Source organism: Equus caballus, chromosome 8 (genome assembly GCF_041296265.1).
Source record: "Equus caballus isolate H_3958 breed thoroughbred chromosome 8, TB-T2T, whole genome shotgun sequence".
Taxonomy (NCBI): domain Eukaryota; kingdom Metazoa; phylum Chordata; class Mammalia; order Perissodactyla; family Equidae; genus Equus; species Equus caballus.
The window spans coordinates 19,202,393-19,228,900 of record NC_091691.1 but is presented as its reverse complement, the minus strand read 5'-3'; the positions used below and the strand labels follow the sequence as shown (position 1 = coordinate 19,228,900).

General features: G+C 35.0%; 1 protein-coding gene across 3 annotated transcripts in view; it reads right to left on the bottom strand.

Annotated features, from left to right (window-relative positions):
• The window catches only part of MED13L (mediator complex subunit 13L), a 282,905-nt gene that overhangs the window by 242,689 nt on the left and 13,708 nt on the right, over positions 1–26,508 (bottom strand). For all 3 annotated transcript variants that reach the window (XM_070275415.1, XM_023647096.2, XM_023647097.2), the window contains one exon: positions 6,691–6,928. In XM_070275415.1, the coding sequence (XP_070131516.1) occupies positions 6,691–6,928 (238 nt within the window). The remainder of the gene's footprint in view (positions 1–6,690; positions 6,929–26,508) is intronic.

Here is a 26,508-nt window from a genome sequence, read left to right as displayed (position 1 = left end):
TAAGATTTTGAAATAAAACATACATAAATGGGAAAAAAAATCAAAAAAGCTATTCTTAAAATTGCTAGACTAAATACTCATTATCAGTCACAATGTATTTATCACTAAAATTACTTACATATCAAGGAAAAAAACTGTATGACACCAAATAACAGTTTACCAACTTTTAGGTTAATTTTCAACCCAACTTGTTCCAGTGGTGATTTTAATACCTCATTAATGGGGGATTTTCCTCAGGTTTACTTCATACAAGTAGGTGACTTTACACCAATGCAAAAATATTAGATCATAATGTCTGTACTTACCAAAACATAAATCCCCCCAAAATCAACTGATTAGACCTAACTTATTCTTAAAGCAATAATCTCTAAAATATATTTTTTTACCAATTGTTTAATTTTCCTATCATTAGAACATAAGCCCTTACATGCTATTTCACCACAATCTCAGTATAAAAAGTCTCATTTTTTCATAGAAAAAACTAATTACATGGTTCAGTAAGTTGCCTGTTATAACACATTGATTTTATTTACATTCAAAAGTTAGACTTTAGCTTGTTCTCTCAATTTCAAGCATATTTAACTTAATAATTCTATCTAAGCCATTATATCTTTTTCTACTCTTCATATGAAAGAATTCTGAAGTCATTATGCTCTTATCATAATTTTACAATATAAATTTATTGCTTACCAAAGTCTTAATAAGTATTTTATTTTCTTTTTTAAGGATATAATTTACCATTTTCTATTAAATCTAATATTTCAGTAAGTATGCACTAGAATCATTTGGATAATTATCATATAATAAAAGCTAGTACTATTTTACAGCTTTAGCAAATTAATTTTTTCAAAGCTAAACACAGGAAAATAGAACATACCATGATTATTTTAAAAATCAGAAGTTTTATCTCAAGACTTGAAGAATTTAGATCCCAGTGAAAATAAAGAACACTTACTTTATAAACTATTTAGAGCTAGGTACCATCTACCGCTGGCATGTGTTTTCCCTAAAAGTGCTTGTTTTTCATGAAATACAAATGTGCTTTTCTCCTATCATCCACAAAATAACAACAAATACAAAAGTTAAAAGAAAAATTTACTTTCAGGTGCATTGTGTTAACGATTTCAAGAACTGTAAACACCATGTAATGAAATCTCCACATAAGTGTTGGTACATAAAATATTACAAATCTAGAATGCTAAAAATAATATAATTCACTTGTTTTCAAAATCAACAGAATTTTATACTTGAAGAAAAAATAAGTCCAAACAACGTAAAAAAATTCTTTTCCAATTTAGTCAGACACTAATTTCAATGAACCATAAATTGACCATCAATAACGAAAAAACAAAAACAGGCTGGAAAGACAGGAATCAGATGTTGTCTTGGGAAGACATTCTCAAATTGAATGACATTTTACCCAGAGATAGTGTCATTCCTGTCAATTTTATATGTTGTCACTTTCACAGAAAGCAAACTTTTTTAATCTCAACTGAGAATAAACCCATTTACAATGCTGATTAAAATTATTTCATTTCATTTAGTCAAAGATAAGAAATCACCAAAACGCAACAGAAAATTCATGGACTATAAGTAACACAATAACGTATTCCTCCATACTTTATTGTCTTATGATTTTGGAGAATTCAGCGTCGCGTGCTTCTTAGCATGCTCGTCGGGGAGGCTGTGCATTCCCAGGGGCTGACTCTGCCCCATAATCTGCCTTCGCAGATCTTCAGTGTTTCTCTTCCTTTCTCCTCTGCTCTGCCTCCCACCATTCCTGTGACTGAAGCATGCAGTCTTCATTCGATCTTTTCACTGTTTTTATAAATGATTCACGTTGTTTTCTGTCATTTTTAAATAGGCTCAAAGTGAGGCTTTTCCTCATGCCAGAGAGAAAAGCTGTTGAGGAAGAGGATATTCACACAGTCTCAAAGTTTCACCCCAAATTTACCTAATAATTACAAAAGTAAAAGGGTATCTTTACATTGGAGAAATCTGGCAGACACTACTTTCACCAAGCCATCAACCTTAGTAGGATCAATATTAGGACAAACTGACATGCTGGGCTTCGGAGACAATGCCACAGGAAGTACATTATCACGTCCTCGATATTCTTGCCAAAACTGTTTAACCTCAATCTAAGCATGAGGAAACATTGGACAAATTCAGAATATGGAACATCTGACAGGACAACTGAACTGTTCCCTTCAAATAACACCAATATCACTGAAGGATCCAAAAAAAAAAAAGACAACCTGGGGAATATTCTAAATTAGAGGAAAATAAATTTCAATTTAGGTCTTGCCAAAAGTTAGAGGTTGAATAAACAGACCAGAAACCAAGAATGTTTGGCACTAGGGCTCACAATGTTGCTGTTATAAGTTTATGGAACACTTACGCATTAGTCCTGCAAGTGCATGTCTGCCCATTTGGAAAGTAATCAATCTACTACAGTCATGCGCCAGGTAACGATGTTTCAGTCAATGAGAACTGCACATATAACAGCAGTTCCATAGATTAGTGCCACAGAGGCAGGTGTGCTGTATGCTATTCCATACAGGTTTGCATACGTACACTCTATGATATTCCAACAACAAAGGAGTTGTCTAACAACACATTTCTCAGAAAGTATCCCCATCATTAAGCAACGCATGCCTGTGTATTTCTCTTACATACTTACAGTGTTCTTCACTTTATACATATTTGCGTGCTTGTCTTAAACCCTTTTTAGTCTATAAACTTACCAAGGGTAGAGATTACATCAAACCCCTATAACTGGCCCCACTGATAGAGGTATGAACACAAGGAAGGACACATACCTATATTTGGTGCTCAGCCAGTGCCCTGCTTAAACACCACTATGTGGAAAAGGCAATAAAGTTACAAATCTACCTTACAGGGGATTCAACAGACTCAAATCTTGAAGTTCTGACCTCTTTATAACACAATTCAAGATTCACTATGAAATTTTGTTTATAGCATAAGTCTAGACAAATTTCATATGAGCAGGGGGCAGCTTTGATGCTCTAACATTTTATTATTCCCAGTTACTCCACCCAAACATTAAAACTCACACTCAAAAATACGATTACTTCAACTCAAAGGCACACTTTAAAAGTTAATATTTGACGTTTGCAACAACATGGATGGCCCTGAAGGGTTTTATGTTAAGCGAAATAAGCCAGACTGAGAAAGACGAACACCATATGACTTCACTCATATGTGGAAGATAGATAAACACAAGGACAAAGAGAACGGTTCACGGGTTACCAGGGGAAGGAGGGTGGAGGGTGGGCACAGGGGGTGAAGGGAGCACTCATATGGTGACAGACAAGAAATAATGTACAACTGAAATTTCACAATGATGTAAACTATTATGAAATCGATTAAAAAAATAAAAAAGTAATATTTGATGAACATTAGCAAGCATTGAATGCTATGCAGAATAAACCAACTGTTTAAAAAATGCCAAAACGTTTTAATTTTGATGTACGAGTTCATGGTTGTCATCATAGTAGCAGCAGCAATAGTTATAATTACAGATGGTTCTCTGTGCTGTTTTAAGTACTTTAACTTTTTGTATCCTTATAACCCAATTGACAGGAAACTGAGGCACCAATAAGTTAAATTAATCGACCAGGGATACACAGCTAGCAAGTGACAGAGCAGGGATACAAACCCAAGCCCATTCTCTGAACCACTATGCCACACAATAGAAACAGCAAGTCCCCCCACAAGAGCCCAAATGTGTTTATGCAAGTGACAGGGACAGGTTATAAACGTGCTTTAGTCTTCTCTCAGACTATTTCAAAAATATTTCAAGCATTTAAACAAAGAGTCTAATATTATAAAACTAACTTGCGTGTGTATCCTGTAGGATTATTCTCTTTCTATCGGGATACCTTACACATTTAAATCTAAGATGGTTGCTTTGGTAGTATATTTTACTGTCAGGATGTTAGTAGTATGCTATTTTGGGGACACTGTAAACACAAAGGGAAACGCCTCATAACATAACTAAAAAGCATTTTAAGGAACAGTAAGTAAAATGTCCTTATAAAAAGAAAATGCTGCAAATAATGGTACTACCATGCTTAAAGTTAACAGGGTTCTACTAAAATTTATTTTACCCAAAATGAAATGACTCTTACATATATTAGGGAATGAAAGTGATTCCAAAATATCCTCAATTTGTATGACTACCAATTAAAATACTCCCTCTGTATCCCTTTTTGATGATAGCTCTACACGCCACATTCTCCCACAGGGAATCAAAGTGGTCTTTACGCCACTCATTCTTCTAATTAAGTTTCAAATACTTCCTAATATTACGTTGAACCGGATAAAACTACTGTTTTCATCCACTTTTACCTACAAAAATGGATACTTCATATGCTTCAGCCTCATAACTTTCACAAATTCAACAGAGTAAAAAGAGTACACGTACTTAACAAAGTTAGGAGTGTTTCCTCACTGTAATACTTCCCTGGCGACATGCAAAGGAATAAACAATTTACCCCATTTTTGGACTCAATACGAAAAAGCAAATAAAAATAGAAAGTAATCATTCTCATGAGAAAACATGCACAACATAATGTTAAGAGAAAAGGACTGGATTACAAAACAGTATGACACCAATTCCATTTACACATAAAAACGCCAAATATTAACATACTGTCTTAGACTTCAGAATTTTTGTTTCTTTGTTCTCTTCATTTGGCGGTTCTGCTTTCCTATTTTTCTAACTAAAATGCAGTATTTCTGTAATTTATAAAAACAATTTAAAAAGAAGTTAATCTTTGCTTAATTCTTTACCACAAAAATACTTATTAATGAATCTACATATGAAATCTAAAGCAACTACAAAAAATTTAAATAGCCTAGTCTTTCTGTTAACTCAGTAACAAAGTCCATGAGAAATAACACGATAACTTAATGAGTTATTTCTAAGAACACTGATCATGTGCCTTCTTGGTATGGATATAAACAACCTTACCCTATACATCAACTAAATAAACCTAATTAACAGTTGTGTTTGGTTTCATCATCATCATAAAACGATGATTTGCAGCACAAATCATCAATAAATAAAGACCAGACCAAAAAGTTAAAACATAAGGGATCAATGTGGAGTAGAGAAATGTAAGGAGATTAAGAGTCAGAAACAATCAGGAAAAATAAAGGCAAAAGAAACTAAAACAATCAATAATGCTACATTCTTCTACTACATGTATAAAATTTTTAAAAGAACAAAAATATACACTGATATTTAAATGGATAAATATAAACTCTGTAAGTATGTTCTAGGAGGTATCTTATTTTTAAAATCCTGATAAACAGAATCCAGATGTATGAAACTAATCTTACCTGAGTTCCCTGCTCACTACATGAAATAAGCTTTGAGATGTCTATAAGTTCTGAGATTTTGCTGATTAACCAGCTAAGTAAGCAATCTTACCCAGAAAGGGTTTTTACATTTATAAAACAAACACTGTAAAAAACATGAGGAGGAAAGTTTGAGTTTAATAGACAAACGACTAAAACGTAAACAGTTCAATTAGTCCACTGTGGTTTACTGCCCTCTGGCTGTTGTGGCAGGAGATATCACAGATAAAAAATGGCTGCAAGGAAAAGCTAGGAAGGTGTCAGAAGTTGGCAGGAAATCCTTTAGGGAAATTGAGACACTATTTAGAACAGACCTTCAAATATACATTCAAGTTAGTCTCGCTCCTTCCTTAAAAAAATGTTAAACATATCAACTAACAAAACATTTCAAATACTATCTGAACTTTTTCAACCACAAATTAACAAAATATAGTCTGAACATCATAAAAGTTGGCTCTAGGAGACTAAGTCAAAAGGAGTTAATGCCCTATCCTAACATTAGAATTAGTCTTGATTTAGAAAAATTCCTTAGCATATTAGATACAAACATTTAGGTGAAGAGGTAAAACTTTTACTAGAAATACAAAGAATATTGGTAAAATTTCCTCTGGTTATAAATCTGTGGTAAATATAAAAAAGTAGCTCTGAATAATGAAACTCTTATATTAATTCAAAGTTTCCAGATGTCAGATGTAATCTGAAGTTAAAAATTAGGCAACATTGCAGCAAATATTTCCTAGAATCCCCTAATTACATAAAAAGTAGGAACAAAGCAAAGGAAAACTTACCATGCCAAAATCAGACCAGAACCTTTATGTTAATCTTTCTCCAAAATACTACCCAATGTCATCTCATAATTTAGTCCACTAAGGCTTGCACTATGTTTCTATTATCACTTCACTATTTTCCACAGAGTTCAGCTGGCAATGAACCACAACAGCCACAGTCCAAGAAAACAGTTCTGTTCATCTCACTAACTTGCTAATTACTCACAATTCACTATCATTTTAAAACTGAATTTTAGCCTTGTTTCCAAACCAACATACCCAGGGGACACAATACTTTCCTTTAATAATAGTGGCTCACAAGGTTCTGATTCCCAGCATGTGGGAAAGGACAAGAGAATTAAAAAAAAACGGGAGTGGAAAGAGGAGGGGTGAGTGAGAATGCTCCTTTTGAGAGACACACCCATGAAACACTTGGGGTTTTCTTCTCAGCTAGTCTTAATAACCTGTTTGGAATTTACCACTGTTCCAAAAGTATATGACCCAAGTAATTTTTAAGAAAAAACAAAAACCTTACCCTGCAGTTCATGATGTATTACACCCACCAGGTTGGGTTCGTCTCCCCACCAGAATATCCATAACTCTTTGCAATCTGGTTTGACATCACGACGCCATACACACAGCAAGTTGGCTTGCAGACAGCGGATGAAACTTAACAGGATTGGATCATCTTGGGCTGGGGCTGAAATTATGGGTCCACAGTCCCCGTGCCCTCCAAAATTGTACCTACGCCATTTGATTCCCGTGAGTTCAGCCTGGAAAGACAAGAAAATTACAACACAAATCAGCAAATGTACGAAAATAAATATTTACACTACACTTCACATCATAAGATTTCGCCCACTGAATAATGTATGTCAATTCTTCTTGGTTTTTAAAGAGGAAAAAAAGTCATTTCTTCCTATCAAGACTTCTACCTAGCTCTTTATATTAAATACCAAAATACAACAAACAGATAATCATTATTTTCTTTTGAATCATTTTTTACCTAAACATTTAGTGTAAAGTCTCTCTGTATAAAACTATTTTCTACGTTATTGCTCTTTATTCATTCATAAATTATATATAGAAATCAGAGTTTAAAAAGTAAGTTTGCAGAATTGCAACAATTTCTTTTAAAGGAGTGCCTCAATTTCTTCCCATCCAGAAGCTACAGTTTAAATCCTTTTTAATCAGAGAAATAGTTATTAGCATGCAGTACCATGGGCTTCATTACGAATGCCAAAAAAAGCTGCTCATAAAACTGATGCAAAGTTACCAACAATTTATTCATGTTATTTAACATGCAGCACACAGAAAAGCTTTGCTTCTATAACAATTCCCTAATGTGGTCTTTTGTTTTTTAAATACATTTTAAAACATGGGAACTTTAAACCAGATGAGAGCAGAACTCATACCTTTGTTTTGTTACATAGAATTATATTTTAAAATTTCTTAAATCTTAGGTTTAAGGAACTAAACTTCAAAGATGTTTTAAGGCAAACAAAAGTTGAATTCCTTACTTAAGTAGCTATAAACTACAACTATGTATCCAAAATTGACAGTAAAACTGATCCATAATATACTTCTGCAGCAAACAGTCCACGGGTCCCTGCATTCACTCCTTACTCACTCACACTGTCCCTTCCCACTCCCCACCACCAAATTAATAAGTTTTGTCAACAAGTTGTTGTTCAAAAACCCAGTACCACCGGGTAGAAAAATAACTGTATCTTCCACTAATATAACTGAAGCCAATTTAAAAGTGATAAAACAATCAATCACTATAATGAACACATTTAAGAAAAGAATATCAATTTTCCTCAATCCAAAATAAAAGACTTCACAAAAAAATGGTTCCAAAAATAATATCCAAACTAAAACTGAAAATCAGTAATTTATCTTTTTACACTGAGAGATATGCAAATCTAATCTCGAATGAATATTCTTAGTAAAAGCTGGTATTGGCATCATTTAGGCTTTCCTTTTATGCTACTTGGTTTCCTCTGACTATAAAGGCACTACATGGCCAATGCAAAAAGCTCAAAAATAAATAATATAAATAAAAAGTAAACCAGAGATATTTTCTATAATCACATCAGAAATAATTATTAGCATCTTACTGTATGTCCTTCTTGTTTTTCTGTACATATACATTTTTAAAGTTGGAACCATACCGCATGGTTTTATAGCCTGCTTTTTCATTTATTATAAATATTTGTATATATCACTAATGATTCTTCATAGTGAATTTTTAATGTTTGCATAACATTTATTCACTGTTTGGAAAAAATACAATTTATTCCCTAACAACTGGACAATCTTCCCCTTTTTTCACTATTATAATTATCATAATTGGTGAGCATCCTTGAACAGTGTTATTTTCCTGATTATTTCCTTAGGAGAGACTGCCTGATGTAGAATTACCAATGAATATGAATATTTTAAGACCCATGGATGAGTGCTACCATACTGCTTTTCAATTAATAGTCCCACCAATACAAATAACCTCCTTCTAAATTGCATATCTTTTAAAATACCTGCCAATTTAATAGAATGGTATGTCCTTGTACTAATTTATAATCCTTGTTCTGCTTAGAGGAAGTCATTATCATATATTTAATCAGAAGTATAACCTGGGGCAGGCTTCCTGGGTTCGAATCTCAACTCTGCACTTACCAGCTATAAGCAGCAAGTACCTAGAGCTAGTTACTTAACCTTTGTCTCTCAGCTGCCTCACGAGTAAAATGAGGATAATGGTATTTATAGAGTTGGTTAAATTAGTTAGTACATACATAAAGCACTTAGGACAGTGCCTAGCACATGGCAAAAAGTACATATGATGCTGTTAACATTACTAGTAGTACTACCACTATTTCCCTTTGAATTGTCTGTTCATATCCTTTGTGTGTTTTTCTGTCACACAAGTTTCTTTGTTTCTTCAAATAAAAGTAATGCGTGTGTGTGTTTTAATCAGAAAGCCCAATATCAATTTTTAAATAAGTGTCAAAGAAAGAAATTAAATAAAAAGTCTAAAAAGGGGCAACCGAAATCAGAAAAGTTAAGTAGAAGATTAACTTTTCTTATTATCACCTAAGCTAGTGTTCTGTGCCTAAGGATACTGCGGGATGGGAGGGGGAGGAAGTCGAGAGGGGGAATAAAAAGATACCAGTTAATATGAATTACTAATACTTACATTAACCATATTTAAAAGGTTAGAAAATTAAGATTGATATCAGAGATTTAAAGATCAAGTGAGTAAGCCCCCCAGAAAATCTATGAACAGTAATGTACTCACTAGAATACTTTCACCTGTAACATCCAGCATGGTGCAGCAGACAAACTATTTGGCTTTGATTCAAGAGAACGGTTTCCTAATCCTAGCACTTCCACTAACTTCCTATCGGTGCTTCTAGGGTCTCAGTGGTAAAGGAAAGCCACTGCCACCTGCTCTATATTCTTTATGGAGTTGTTCTAGCAAGTGATGTAACACAAATGCAAGTGGCATAACAACAAGGCTACAAACAATCAATTCATAACTAATTCAGCCAAAAGAACTGAAAATGTCCAATTATTTTAAAACAATTTAGTTCCTTTACCTTAAAGCTAAATTAAATATTATACCAGTCTTCAGTGGAAAATGTGACAATGAAACACCATTCAAGCCTAATAGAGACAATTAAGTAGAAACTGAACTTTCAAAGACTTAACTTTAAGTTTTGTATTAATGTTTGATAAGAGGAAAGACGACTTAGTGATAACTAAAATACTTTGTCGAAGAAAAAGAATTCCTATCATGGATGTATATTCAACTAGACTAAAATATGTTCTCATATGCCATGATCACGTTTATACCTAAAAATCAATTCCACACAGAGTTCTGTTGACCCAGTTATTGATAACATATACCTCCAAGACTCAAAATTCTTTATCTAATGATTTCAAAATTATGAAGCAATCTTTTAAAATATTTCTAGATACAAATTACCCCAAAAATGCAGTATTTCTCACTGTCAAAGATGAACAATTCATAACTTAAAGTTTAAAATAACATGGTTTTTAAAATATAGAATCAAAAAGATGAAATTAAAATATATAAGGAACAAAACCAGTATGTGCATATATATATAATAATAAGCACAACCATCATCATTTATTTATCACCTACTTAATACCAGGCACCATACTACGGTCTTCACATATCATTTCTAATACGAGGCATCACACTAGAGTCCTCATATATAACTTCTAATCTTCATAAACAGACAGCTGAAGATATTAACACTCAGAAAGGCTAAATAATTCTCCCATCGTCACACAGGTAGGAAATGGCAGATCCCAAATACAACTGGATTTAAAGTATATATTCTTTCCACTCTGCCATGCTGCTTCATAGGGTTAATGGTAAAAATTAGCCCTAGAGGATCATAAAATAGTACAAAGAAACTGTCATCAACTCAATTTAGACAAGTGCTCATGGCCATGCTTTCTAATTTAAGAAAGTTCATGAAGCTTTCTTTAGTCTTCCAAGGTATTAAGAAAACTAGTCTGAGTGCCCACACACCACCCCAAGAATAAAAGACACTTATTTCACTCGGATAATTACACATTTGCCTTCTTTTACATGTTACGACTATCAGACTGCATCTATACAACCTAATTCTTAGAGGATATATATAACCAACCAAGAAGATAACTATTCTAAGAGCAGGAGAGACTGGAGGGAAATTTTCTAAGCAATGGCTGGTATCTGTTGTGCAGGTAGTCAAGATCCTCAGAAAACTGAACGTAAACAGGGGGAGACTCCAATAGCCTAAACAGAAGACCACCAGAGTCATTTCAGAATGGTTCAAATTAAATAGATTACAACAGAATCCGGATAAATGCACTTTCTAACAGCATGAACATATTTAAAGAAATTTTATATTGATTCTTAATGCCCTATTCTTTAGGTACTATACATAGGAAATGAGCTGATAAATTCTCCCAGTAGAGGTTATTTATTTGCACTGACCCACTGCAATCAGATCCCTCATGACCAACAGCATATACTTGAAATGTGGCTCCCGGGAGTTAAAACTGTATTCAGAGGTCATGGAATAGAGTAAAACTAACAAGACTTGTTAAAAATGAACCCACGGTGTAGTATCATGGAAAGAACACTGATTGGAGGTCAGGAGATTTGGGTTCAAGCCCTAGGTTTTCAACTGTTTACCTGTATGATATTAGGAAATCTACTCCATCTCAGGGCACCTCAGCTTCCCGACCTGTGAAGTGACACAGCTGACCTAGACACTATAAATGAGTTCCAGTCTCCCTGCCCAGGCTAATTACATCCCACTCACAAAGGAAACTCGTAAATCAGACTGAACCTTTATTAGATGCCTTAGAATGATCACTAAGAATAGGACAGCTGCCAGAAGACATCTGAATTTTCAAGAAAGAGTTGAAAGAAAGAGTTCTCAAACTACAGAGCAATTAGCTTAATATCAATCCCAGGCAGGATTCTAGGATGGTGTGTAGAAAAGGCAGCTGCGATCATCAGAGGCTACCCTGAGAGCACTAGGAAACTCCAAGTCGGCCTCACTCACCTCCTCCTGTGACAGGGTCACTCCTCTAGTAGATCAGGGAAACAGGGTAAACATATTAAGTCACCCCTCAATTCAAGTCATAGGAAGGAAAAAAGTCAGGATAATAGAAAACTTCTGTTAAAACATAACTACTCAGCTCGAGGTAACGACGGCAGAGTAAACACACACATCTGCTTTTGCTCTCTCTTAAATCCCTCTAAAACATCAGTAAAGAAGTTTGTTTCTTTGGTTTTTTTTCCCCTCAAATCATAAAATCACAATGGTAGGTAGGAGAGGAGAAGAGAGCATCAAGATTTTGAAAGCTAAGAAGCAGATGGTCAAGAGGTAAAGAAGCTTATTATACCTAAGAAAACTGAATCCTAGCTATGAAGAAAGCAGAGATACAACCCAATTTACACAGAATCCCCTCGGCCTCAGGAATTGCAAACACAAGTATCTGTGGAAGTAGGGATGAAAGGCAAAGAGGAGATAAAATAAGGAAAACTTGCTGAAAGCCTGCTTAGAAGGCACTCAGAAGTCAGGTACCCTCCCCACTGCCCGTCTTTAACACAGCAAATTTATTGGAAGAATATTGTCTGGGGCCAGTAAAATTGAGGGTGTCTGGACTGGGGACACAGGTGCACTGAGGGCAGGGAACCAGAGTGAAAACAGTGCATTAGGTGAGCATTACAGAAGGAAGGTCAAAAACCACTCTCTCCCACCAGCTCCTTTTCAGCACCCAGAAAGGTGGCAGACAGTCTCTCATCCCCTAGAAAGGAGCCTGAGAAAATATTTTCTGGGAAATCTGACCAGCTCAAGAGAAAAGACCTCAAGATACTGACATCAGAGGCTCCCCAACTAAGGAGCCAACCCAGATCAGCGACATGTAGGGCAAACAAATGTCACTCACATACTCAGAACTTCAAGCAGTTTTTTAGTCTACCATCCCTAAACATGAACAGACAAGCAGGAATTACTAAATAGTTGAGAAAAACCACTGAGGAATTACAGAGACAAAAAATGAATAGAAAAGCAACTTGGAGGAAACAGACTACAACGGAAGAAGAACACTTTTCAAAAAGTCTATCATCAATATTCTCAAAGAGATAAACTTTTCAGAAAAGAAGAAGAGAGAACTAAAAGAGAGCTCCTGGAAATTTTTAAATAATGATGCCAAAAATGATAAAACTCAATAGAAGGGCTGGAAGGCAAAGTTTATGAAATCTTTCAGAAAGTAAAACAAATAAACAAAATTGAAAAATAGTAGGTTGGGGAAGACAAAATCAGAGGAGCAGCCTAGGAAGTTCAAAATAGAATACAAAAGCTTTCAGAAACAGAAAACACTGAAAATGAAAAAGAGGAAATGATCAATAAAATAATTAGGAAAATTTCCCAGAAAAAAGAATGTGAATTTCTAGATTGAAAGAGCTCTCTGAGGATCCAGAACAACAGTTTAAAAGAGACTCAGGGGAAGGCATATTATTATAAACTTTCAACACACTGCAGACAAAGAGAAAGTCCTTCAAGCTTCCACATGGTGAAGAGGTCACATACAAAGAATCAGGAATCAGAAAGATTTCTGACTTCTCAACAGCAATACCAAAAGCAAGAAGGCAATGGTGTGATAACTCCAAAACTCTAAAGGAAAACTATTCCAAACAAGATATCCTTGCCAATCTAAATTATCTCTTATGCATAGAAATAGAATAAATACAGTTTAAAATATGCAAGGTCTTAAAACAAGCACCCTTTCTCAGGGAGCTACTGGAGGTGTCCCCTACCAAAAAAAGGGAATAAACCAAGTAAGATGATGTGAGATTCAGGAAATAGATCCAACATGGGAGGGAGCAAAATGAATCCCTAAGATTACAGAGAACAATCAGATGATTCCAGGTTGTCAACTGCACACCACCGTAGAGGGGAACAAATCCACAGAACTACAGGTCAGATGGCTCCAGGAAAGACTTCGTCAACAAGAGAAGACTGACAGGACACCTGATATATCTGAAAGGCTTCAAAGGCAAAAAGATTGGGGATGAGTTAGTTAAAAATATACAGAAGTAAACAGCAAAAAAAAAAGAAGATAATTACCATCTTCAAGTCACCAGAAAAGGAAAAGTAATCAGTTTACTATACAGCTAAGCCATATATTAAAATAATCAAATGAATGTTAACACTGAATACTGAGCTAACCAAAATTACTATATAACTATTCTGGTAAAATGGAAGGATGGGAAAAGTATATTTGCTTTGTAGGAGCTTGCAAGAATGAGTTAATTCCTCATCTTCATAGTGAAAGATACAGAATTTAAAAACCTAAAAGTAACTAGAAGCTTAGTATTTAGAAACTCTTAAGAATCAAGGCAATCAACAAAAGGGGATGAAAGTGTTTGCCTCTAGACAAGGTAAAATAGGGTCGGAGACCAGGGAAATGCTATTCGTATAAACCTTTTAGAACTGCAGTCATGCGTCATTTAACGACAGGGATAGGATCTGAGAAATGCTTCATGAGGCAATTTTGTCCTTGTGCGAAGATCACAGAGTGTACTAACACAAACCTAGATGGTACAGCCTACTGCACACAGAGGCTATACGGTACTCATCTCATGGGACTACCGTTGTCTATGCAGTCTACCGTGGACTGAAATGTCATTATGCAGCACGTGACTTATTTGATTGTTTAAGTAAGAACACAACTCTGATTTAAAAAAAAATAAAATAAATAAAACTAACCAAAAATGTGGTAACAAAATACGCTGAATGCATACAAAAAGTTACTACTAATATTAAGAACCCACTTGTACCATTTTATAGACTGATTCTAGACAAATTCCTAAGCTTAAGAACAACTTAGTATCCCATAAACTGTGTCACAAAAGCCAAAAGGTTATTTACCATGTGCTAAAACAGTGTATTGTTGTTGTCTGTTTCTTTTCTCCATTTTAGATGATCAAAACTCCAGCTGGGCAGAGACATACTTCCACCTGCATGCTCCCTCCCACCTAGCTCTAATCATACTCTTCCACTCATAGCTAAGCAGCTTGCCAGGGATTCCCTCTGTGGAGGGGCTGAGGACAACAGGACACTGGACAATCCCATGCAATTCTCATCTAATACGGTATTTTCATGTTGTGAAAAATGCAATATGGTAACTCCCCATAAAATCAAGTTGTATATCGAAGACGCCTTTTAACATAGATATTTTGCTGATTCACAGTAACTTTTTTCTTCCTCAACTGTCATTTCTTTTCAGCCCTCAGTTTACCAATATTAATTTAAAAACAAAGATAAAAGTTAAGCAGCTGTTTTAGCAGAAGCATAAGTGAAAAGGGCTCAGAAGTATAATCTGACATAAGTTTAACATAATTGAACAATGTGAAGCAACTACTAAAAAAGTTACTGCCATCTTAAGCCACATTAATAAAAGTACAGTATCTAGATCCTATACAACAGATCTTCCTTATCAAGTCCCTGGTCAATGCTGCTTTCAGCTCCTAGCTCCATACTTTGAGAGGAATCTAGATAGAGCAGAACAAATTAACAGAGGAAGGACTAGGTTAGTGAGGAAACCTAAACACGTCATATGGCTAGAGGCTATATGGCCTTATGTTCAATCCTTTCAAGCAAATAAACATGGCAGCAAAAATCATATGAAAGAATAAAGCCACAGTGGAATTAAGTTGAATGAATTTAATATGGAGTTAAGAAGATTCGGAAGAAATTTGAAAAGTCTTCAATTATATGAAAAACTGCTATGTAGAAGATGAATATGATTTGCTCAGCCCAGAGCCAAGTGGTGACAACGAATCAAATGGAAAAACTGATGATTAAAACAACAACAGCAAGCACTCCCTCAAGAAAGAATCCCTGACTAAGATCCCTGAGAATCACAGATATGGGGGCTTAAGGAGAAACTGGTCAATACTAGATGGTTTCAAACATCAAAGCGTTGATTGGACAATATGATTTATAAGGTTCCTTTCAAATCTGAAACATGAATCACAAGAATTCTTTCCTTCAAACCATAAGATTTCATAACTCTAATATTGTTTGTATCTCAGTCAACTAGGTTAGAGATTGGCAAACTGTAGCCTGCAGGCTGGCCACTTGTTTTTGAAAATAAAGTTTTATTAGTATAGAACTATGTCCATTTATTTACATACTGTCTGTGACTGCTTCCACACTACAACTACAGGGTTGAGTAGTTGCAAATGAGACTGTATGCCCACAGCCTGAATTAATTACTCTCTGGTCCTACAAGAAAAAGTTTGCTGATCCCTAAACTAGGATAACATACACAGGCAAATATGACATTACACATATAAATAAGAAGCACCAGAATTGTCCTCTCACCATAAACTAGAAATCTAGACAAAAAATATGAAACTACTGTTTTAAGATACTGGATAACAGAGCTAGGATCTCCTGAAAGAAGGAAAACAAATGAGGTGGGTCCCATAAAGCCTGAGGCAGCTGGAATTTGTGAGAGCACATCACCAGAAAGGAGAGAAGATGCAGAAAAAGAGCTCTAGAGATCTGACAGAGGTTCATTTGAGACTGTTCTTAAATACTAAGCTGCACATTCAAACAGTAAAATTCAACGGGGCCAGGCAAAGAACTACTAGAGAGCTATCATTCTAACAGCTCACACAAAGCTGGGAGACAGTCTACTTCTGAACAGAGTGAAAAACATTGTTAAATACCTTGGGCCTTAAATAGAGACCAGAGAAGAGTCACGGTTCAAAAGCAGGAAACTAGGCCTAACATAAATACTGCTCTAACCCACCCTAATAATCGAGCCTCAGAAATCATCATCCTCCTCATCATTATCTCATCTACAAGTAACTTATCTGCCAGCCAAAACAACATTCAAATCTTTAAAGAAATAAAATCCAGATTTTCAACAACATAATATTCACAATGTCCAGCATCTAATAAAAAATACCAGACATTCAAAGAAGTAGCAAAAGGAGACCCATGGACAGAAGAAAAGTCAGTGAAGAGAAACAAACCCAGAAATTAGAGTGACGATGGAATTAAAAATTATTTTTTAAAACAGTTATTATAAGTATGGTCAAGGATTTAAAGGAAAACACAGACTTAATAAAGACAGAAATGGAAGAGAGAAAATTTCTATACCTCAAATATGCAAAATATGAAACGAAAAATGCACTAAATGGGTTTAACAGCAGATTAAGTAATGCCAAAAAAAAAAGGTCAGTGGACTTGAAAACATACAATATAATTATCCAAGCTGAAAAACAGAGAATTTTAAAAAGCAGAAAGAATAATGAGTAAAGCCAAGGCAGTCAGAATAATATCAAGCAATCTGATATACATGTAATTAGGGTCTCAGAAATCAAAGGAGGTGAAGGGAGGGGAAAAAGGCATTTTTGAATAATGGCCAAATTGTCCCCGAATTTCATGAGAACAATAAATCTCAGAACGAAGGAGTTCAGTGAACCCAAAGCAGCATGAAAAAAAAAAAAAAAACACACACCAAAACACATCAAATTAAATTTATGAAAACCAGTGACAAAAAGAAAAATCTTAAAAGCTGTCAAGAGGAAACATGACACATTACATAAGGGGAAACAAAGACAATATTTACAACAGACTTCTCATCAGAAAATATGCAAGCCAGAAAACAATGGAACACATAGAAAGGAAAAAAAATCTCCTTATCTAGAGTTCTAGATCAAGCACAAATATCCTTCAAAAATGAAGGTAAAATACAGATTTTTTTTTCAGATGAACAGAAGCCAATGGAACTGCACTGCAATAAAAGTAACTAGTATAAATGCCTAAAAAAAGTTTCTACAGATGCAAGAAAAATATCAGATGGAAACCTGGATCTACACAAAAGATAGGAGCACCAGAAATAGTTAATATATAAATAAATATAAAACATGTTTTCTCATTTAATTTCTTGAATAGCTAACTGTTTACAATAAAAATAATAATACATCATGGACTGTATAGCAGATACAGAAGAAAAATGTATGACAACAATAGCTCAAAAGCCAGAAGGAGAAAACAGAAGTATATTGCTCTAAGGTTTTTGCATTATAAAGGAATTTAATATTATTTGGAGGTAAACTGTGATAAGATAAAGATGCATATTATAAACTCTTGACCAGTACTCAAAAAGTAAAACAAAGAGGTATATCTAGTAAGCCAATATTGAGGATAAAAAGGAATCATTAAAAAAATTGAAGAAATCCAAAAGCAAGTAGGAAAAGAGAAAAAAAAAGGAACAAAGAACAAATGCGACAGATGGGGGAAAAGCCAAGATAGCAGACTTAAACCCAATCATACCAATATAATTATATTTAATATAAATAGTCTAACTATTATTACAATTAAAAGACAAATTCTTAGAATGAATAAAATTTTAAAAGGCCCAACTATATATTATCCACTTTAACCACAAAAAAAGCACCTTAAATATAGACAAGTTAGGTTAAAAGGAAAATGACAGAAAAAGATATATTGTGCAGGGGCTGGCCCCGTGGCCGAGTGGTTAAGTTCGCGCGCTCCGCTGCAGGCGGCCCAGTGTTTCGTTGGTTCGAATCCTGGGCGCGGACATGACACTGCTCATCAAACCACGCTGAGGCGGCATCCCACATACCACAACTAGAAGGACCCACAACCAAGAATATACAACTATGTACCGGGGGGGCTTTGGGGAGAAAAAGGAAAAAATAAAATCTTTAAAAAAAAAGATATATTGTGCAAACACAAATTATAAGAAAGCTGAAGTGGCTAGATTAATATCAAAGTTGACTCCAAGAGGACTATTACTAGGAATATAGAGGGAAATTTTGTAATGATAAAAATGTCAATTCTTCAAGACACAAATCCCAAATGTGTAGGCACCTAATAACAAAGCTTCAAAATATATGAAGCAAAAACTGATATATCTAAAAGGAGAAATTGACAAAACCAGAATTATAATTGGAGATTTCAACAGGCCTCCTCTCAGCAACTGATAGAACAAGCAGACAGAAAATCAATAAGGATATAGAAAACATGAACAACACTATCAACCAACATAACCAAAGTGACATTTATAAAACATTATACCCAACAACAGAATACATATTTTTTCAAATGCTCATGGAACATTCACCCAGAGAAACCATACGCTGGGCCATAAACAAATATAATTTTTAAACTGAAATTTCCGAATGGAATTAAATTAGAAATTAACAAAATATCCAGAACATCCTCATTCCCCTGCAAAATCTAAAAAGTAAATAATACTTCTAAAAAACACATAGGACCAAAGAAAAAGATCACAAGGGAAACTAGGAAATATTTTGAATTGACTGATTATGAAAATAGACCAAAATGTGTGGGATACAAGTGCTCAAAGAGAAACCTGTGGCTTTAAATATTTATATTAGAGGGGCCGCCCCATGGCCGAGTGGTTACGTCTGCGCTCTACTTCAGCAGCCCAGGGTTTCGCAGGTTGGGATCCTGGGCACGGATGGTACTGCTCATCAGGCCACACTGAGGTGTCATCCCACATAGCAGAGTCAGAAGGACCTACAACTAGAATATACAACTATGTACTGGGGGGCTTTGGGGAGAAGAAGAAGAAAAAAAAAGAGAAGATTAGCAACAGACGTTAGCAGGTGACAATCTTTAAAACACAAAAAAATTTATATTAGAAAGGAAGAAAGGTGTAAAATTGTTCTAAGTTTCTTCCTTCAGAAGCTAGAAAGAGAAATGTAAATTAAGCCAAAAGTAAACTGAGGGAAAGAAATAATGAAGAAAAGAGAATAAACAAAATATTAAAAAAACACTAGAGAAAACCAATAAAACGAAACGAAAAGCTGGTTATTTTAAAAGATAAATAAAATTGCCGAACTTCTCACTAGGCTAATCAGAGAAAGAGAAGACAAATTACCTGTATCAGGAATGAAAGAGGAGGAATTACTTCCCATGCTAAAGATACTGAAAAGAATAGAATTATTGTAAACACCTTTATGCCAGTAACTACAATTACTAAGATTAAATGGACAAACTCTTTGAAAGAATCACCAAACTAACACAAAAAAGAAATAGAAAATCTGAACAGCCCTGTATCTATTAAAGAAGTGGAATTCATAATTTAAAACCTTCCTGCAAAGAATCCTCCAAGCCAAGACAGCTTCACTGGTAAAGTCGAGCACACATCTCAGGAAGAAATACCACCAGTCCTACATAAACTTTTCCAGAAAACAGAGGAGGGACTACTTACCAAATCACTTTATGAAACCAACATTACAAGATCAGACAAAACCATTGCAAGAAATTTACATGCCAATATCCTTCGTAAAGTTGGATTTAAAAAAATTGGTAACAAATTATTAGCAAATCAAATCCAACAATATACAAAAATGATAACACACCCTCCACATGGAGTTTACGTTGGGAATTCAAGCTTAGCTGAATTAGTTCAAAGCTCCATCAATGTAGTTTGAATCAAGTTTAGTTCAAAAACCCATCAGTGTAATTCCCCATATTAAAAGAACAAAATGAACCTACGATCATCTCACTAGACGCAGAAACAAACATTTAACAAAATTCAACATCTATTCATGGTAAAAATGAAGCAAACTAGGAATTAAAGGGAACTTCATCCGATTAAGGGGATGTTCAAAAACATAGAGCTAACACAACTAATGATGAAAGACTGAACACTTCCACAGGAACAAAGAAGGGTGCACTCTTAGCACTTCTATTCAACTTTTACGGTAGGTCCTAACCAGTGAAATAAAGCAAGAAAAAAGAAACAAAAGGAATACAGATCAGAAAGGAAAATATAACATCATCTTTATTCACAGACATCATCATGTATATTTACAAAACTTAAAGGACTTTACAGAAAAGCTACTAAAACTAATAATTGAGTTTAAGAAAATTGCTGTATATAGGATAAATATACAAAATTTAATTGTATTTCTATACGCTGACAGTCAACTGGAAAATAATATTTAAAAACAATGCCACTTATAACAGCATGGAAAAACATGAACTACTTAGGGATAAATTTGAAAACACATGTCCCAGACCTGTACACCAAGAACACAACAACGCTGAGAAAAATTAAAGACCTAAAGAAATGGAAAACTAGATTATGTTCATGGACTGAAAGACCTAAAATTGTTAACATGTCAATCCTCCCCAATTTGATCTACAGATTCAACAAAATCACAACTCAATCTTTGAAGGGTCTTTTGAACAAACTGACAGGTTGATTCTAAAACTTACATTGATAATGCAAAGTACCCAGAAGAGCCAAAACAATTTTGAAAAAGAACAAAGTCGGAGAATCTACCCTGATTTCAAAACATGCTGTAAAATTTCAATAATCATGATAGTGTGATATTGGCATAAGAGACACGTAGATCAAAGCAACAGAATGCAGAATCCAGAAATAAACCCTTGCATACACATACACATTCAATACACTGAATTGATTTTTGACAGTGATGTCAAGGTAACTCAATGGGAAAGCACAGTCTTTTCCAGATACCCACATGCAAAAACAACTCCAACCCTTACCTCACATCACACAAAAGAACTGACTCAAAATGGATCACTTAGTCACAGACCCAAACCACTTAATTACAGACCTAAACCTAATAACTAACACTATAAAACTCCTGAAAGAAATCGTAAGAGAATCTTTGCTACCTTGGAATAGCAATTGGAATTCATACATAGCTGGTGGGAATGTAAAACGGTACAACCATTTTTTAAAAGTTTAGCAGTGCTTTATAAAGTAAAGCCTGTATTTCCCACATCATTCAGCAAGTACACTCCTAGCTATTTACAGAAATAAAAACACATACCACACACAAAAACCAGCAGATGAAAACCAGTACAGTTCACAATCATCAATAAATGGATGGATAGGCAAATTGTGGTCTATCGATACAAGGGTCTACTTAGCAATAAAAGGGAGTGACCTACTTAAAGCAACAATATGAAGTCAGAGAAAGAAGACTTCATACTCTATGATTCCATTTATTAAAAAATTCTAGAAAAGGCACAATGAATCTACAGTAACAGCAGATCAGGGGTTGCCTGGAGGTGAGGGGTGATTTCACAGACATACGCATTTGTCAAAATTCTTGAAACTGTTCTTACTTGCTTAAAATGTGTACGTTTTATTCTTACGTAAATTATACCTCAATAAGGATAATAAAAAATATACGTATTAACGAAAGAATCCATGTAAAAAAATCTCTCAAATAAAAAAAGCTATTCTTAATATCGCCAAAGTACCATCTTGTGCATCTCCAAGATAACTGTGAATATCTTTTAAAAAGTACACAATATTTTTGAAAAATTATTTTCACGCCTAACTCCATCAGAACACTGGTTAATGATTTATATTTATTAACTTTAACTAAAAGAGAACTATTGTGAAATTTCTGGGAACTAAACTATTTAATGAAGTTCATTAGTGACGTTAGGATGATTTCTTGCCCAACTGCAATAACAACCTATAAACAAAAATTTACATTATTTTCTCTGTATAGCAGACATTGTTAATTGGCTACACAAACATGAACAGCTCCTTCCTCCACAGTAACATACACTCTCTGTTGCTGGGGATAAGAACGGTGCCCACTTAAATAAATACATTTCCCAGCCTCCCTGAGATTAACAAGCATGGCCAGATGGGTTGTAAGGAACTTCCTAAATTTCCTTAAAAAGGAAGGGTGTGGCCTTCCTACATTTCCTCCTCTTTCCTATCTAGAATGCCACCATGATGACAAGAGTCTGAACAGCCATCTTGGACAATATGCTACTTGTGATAAACTAAAGACAATGGAATAAGAACAAAGAGTGAGCCTGGGTCCCTTGATGACCGAGAAGTAACCAAACCAGTTCTGAAATGCCTGCCTCCAGGCTGCTGGTATATAAAAAAGAAATTAATTTCTATCTTGTTTAAGCTACTTCTCTATTTTTCAATAAGCACAGGATTATGTTACTATACTACATCATTTTTGATATGAGAATGTCAGCAATTGGCTTTTTATTTCTAAAAAACTAAAAGACTTTCAGTGAGGTGGATTTTTTTTGAGACTATGCAATTACCTAGGTTTTTACCTTGCCCCAGTCATTGGTCAAAACAATAAGCTATCCTAATTTTTCATTTTCCAAATGATTCCCCAATTTAGAATAAAGTAGTCTAAGAGAAAAAAAATCTATCTGCCTATCTGTGGGAAGAAATTTAAAGCTGCATTATTACTCCATTAATCTCTGATAAAACTTTAAAAAAATGTAAACTGTATTATCACTCCATTAATCTCAGACAAATCTATATGCTCTAGTGATTTCTACTTTCATGCCTGCGCTAAATTATCCAGTCTACACTGTTAATTTTTAAAAGGCTCAGAGAAGAAAGAGACCAACGTTAGGAATAGCTGGAGGAGCTTCACAGAAGCCCTAAAAGGATTTACGCAGGAGAAGAAGAGCATACAATACAATGCACTGGTTAGGCGTTCAGGCTCTGTAGTCTTCAGCTCCATCACTTGCTGGCCGTGTGACCTTGGGCAAGTTATTTAAATTTTTTGCTTTAGTTTTCTCATCTGAAAACCAGGAACAGTAGTATCTACCGCATCAGGATCTCAAGGAGAAAATGCACGTACTGGCAAGCAGTTCAGCAGCTGCAGCATTCAGTAAGCACTCTTAGAAAGAGCAAAAGCTCAGAGGTGAGAATGTGCATGACATGTAGAGGTCTGATAACATACAGGTTCCTATTAGTGAGTGGTTGGAAATTTTAAATAAAAAAGGAAAATGAAAGGCTTTTGAGGGATTAAACACTGTTGAAAAATAAGAAAATTCACAGAATATGAATACCTATATGTACGAAAAGATGTTCATAACCTCATTAGAAATAAAGAAATTGAAAATTAAAATATTGAGATATTTTTTGCTCAGAGTGGAAAAAATTAAAATGAGTAAGTTTCACTATCGACAAGGATGGAAGAACTGGGCATTTATATATAGCCCATAGGAATGTACACTGACACATCTTTTTAAAGAATTTATGGCTGTAACTATCAAAATTTAATGCATAACTGCACTATTACAGGGAAAAACACTGAATCTTAATGTTTCTCACAGTTGATGATTAAATAAACAATAGTACATCCTATCCTCAGAAAGAGGATACAACTGTTAAAAATAACAATAATAAAGAATGAGGTATACCTAAATTTACTGACTTGAAAATATTTTAAGACAATGTTAAGTGGAAAAAGCATGTTGCAGGAAAAATTGGAGAATTAGCCCCTATCTGTAATTTTTTAAACTATAAATAAGTCTATCAACACAATGCATAAACTGTGGTGTAAGAGTGAATTATAATTGCACATTGTTGGAACATAACATTAAACTAAAACAGTAAGTTGGGAAAGAATATAGTATACTCCATTTATAAAACGTTCAAAAATGGGGCCGGCCCCGTGACAGAGTGGTTAAGCTCGCACAGTCTGCTTTGGTGGCCCAGGGTTTCACTGGTTCAGATCCTGAGTGCGGACCTAGCACCACTCATCAAGCCACACTGCGGTGGCGTCCCACATGGCACAACCAGAGGGACCTACAACTAGAATATACAACTATGTACTGGGGGGCTTTGGGGAGAAGGAGGAAAAGAAGAAGAAGAAAACGAAGACTGGCAACAGATGTTAGCTCAAGTGCCAATCTTAAAAGAAAAAATTCAAAAACATATAAAATTATATATACACACACACACACGATTTGCATGATTAAAACTCTGTTAAAAAATAGGGAATGATAAACATAAAATTCAGGATGATAGTTACCTCTGAAGGGAGAGGAAAGAGAGTGGGAAGGGAAGGGCACCAAAGGACATCACAAATGATAAAATGTTTTTTCTTACTCTGGGTATTAGGTACACCGGTGTTCACTGTATCATGATTCTTTCTACTTTATGTATGATTTACACACACTATTTTTATTTATTCCATATCTAATAGAAACAATTTTGAAACTTCTTATGTGTATAGGCGCATGAACATATATGAAAAAACAAGAAAAAAACCTGGAATGATACAAATTAAACTACTAGTAGTTACCTCCCCATAAGGAATGGGAACCTTCATACTAGATCCTTCAATACTGTTTGAATTTGAGACTGATGTAATTTTTTATTAAATTTATAAAATAAATTAGACTTTTCTCTTAAAATTCTAATTATGAAAATTGTAACCACATGGAAAATATTAGTGCATACAGCTGAATAAAGAACTATATTTACTTTGTGTTTATATCTATGTACAAAAAACATGCACATTAATAATAGAAGAGTTGAGGTAAATCTGATCTAATGGAATGGCTGGATTCTAGGTAATTTTTCTACAGTTTTAATCTCTTGGAAGTTTTATTTCTTGGAAATATTTTGTATTTCATTAGTACTACCTCACTTGGAGAGAAATTAAAGAAAAATGACAACTGCAAGGAAGCCAATTCTCGACCTCCAGGGTAGCAACTGAAAAATCTAGCCACATGGGAAGGCTGAATGAATTACAGCCAATCGACAATGGATAGCACACGCTGTGCCAGTAAGTGCACTCAAAACTGGAGAGGATCCCCACCACACCAAGGAGATTACATGAAAAGGTCTGAAGTGCATATGTACATTTAGTGCTTAGCTGAGAACTGGGGCTGCCAAGTAAAAGTACAGCAGGGGCAGGGAAGGGTCCAGAGCACAGGCGCCCAGAAACGAGCTGAAAAAGGAAAGACTATGGAGGGACGGGCAGAGAGGGAGGGAGGAAGGGAAAATTTTTCCCAGTCTGTGAGATAAAAACATGACATGGCATAACAATTACACCCTCCATACCTATAAAAAAAAATGTCCACTCGGAAAGCTAAGTGCTGAGAAAACAAAGACCAGAACGACAGGAATGGACATTTAAAGGAACCAAAATCAGAATGAGGAATAAGCACCAAAGAGACGCAGTTTTCCAGTCTTTAAAAATGTCCTCTCTATGCTATCTACAATGCCAATTCCTAAAAACTGGCAATCTGCACAAAGGCAAGAAGGAAAACAGGGGTCAAAGTCCATTTCATCCCCCTACCAAAAACATCACCAACATAAAATTAATATAACAAAATCTTTAAATAAAAAACTAAATGAAAACATCCCAAAGTGGGTTTACAGAGGAAAAATGTATCTGCTTTCTGCACTTATCACTATTCAAAGCAGAGGCCCTACGTAACGAAGGCTGATAGAGAGGACCAACTGCTGTTAGGGTACCCCCTCAGCATTCTCTTTCTTCCCGTCAGGGTTTCTCCATGCCCATTTCTGTTAATCAGAATTTCACGAGCTCTTCCCCCAGCAAAATATTCTGATTCCTACCTCCCACCCCCACCACCATTACCACCCAAACCTCTCCAAAGTCCCTTCTCCACCCACCCCACTAGTCCTGCCTTCTCCTTTCTTCCCTACCTTTTTTCTCCACCTCTCCCTTCTCTTATAAATCTTATTCTCAACTTAAGAGAGAAATCTTATTCTCACTGCCTCAAATCTTTTCTGAAAACTGGCAGGTTATAAGTGCTAATGTTTGGTTTAAACCTCTGAGTTCTGTAGGGCTTAATCTAACAGCAAGAACCCAGGCTCAGTGAATACTTTCATACATACACATCTGTGATCAAAGCATAAGTCTTCTACTAACAACTACTGTCCATGTATGTTGCCAACTGTTCCTCCTTGTTTTGCATACACAAGAATGCAAATGCCATAAAACCAAGAACAT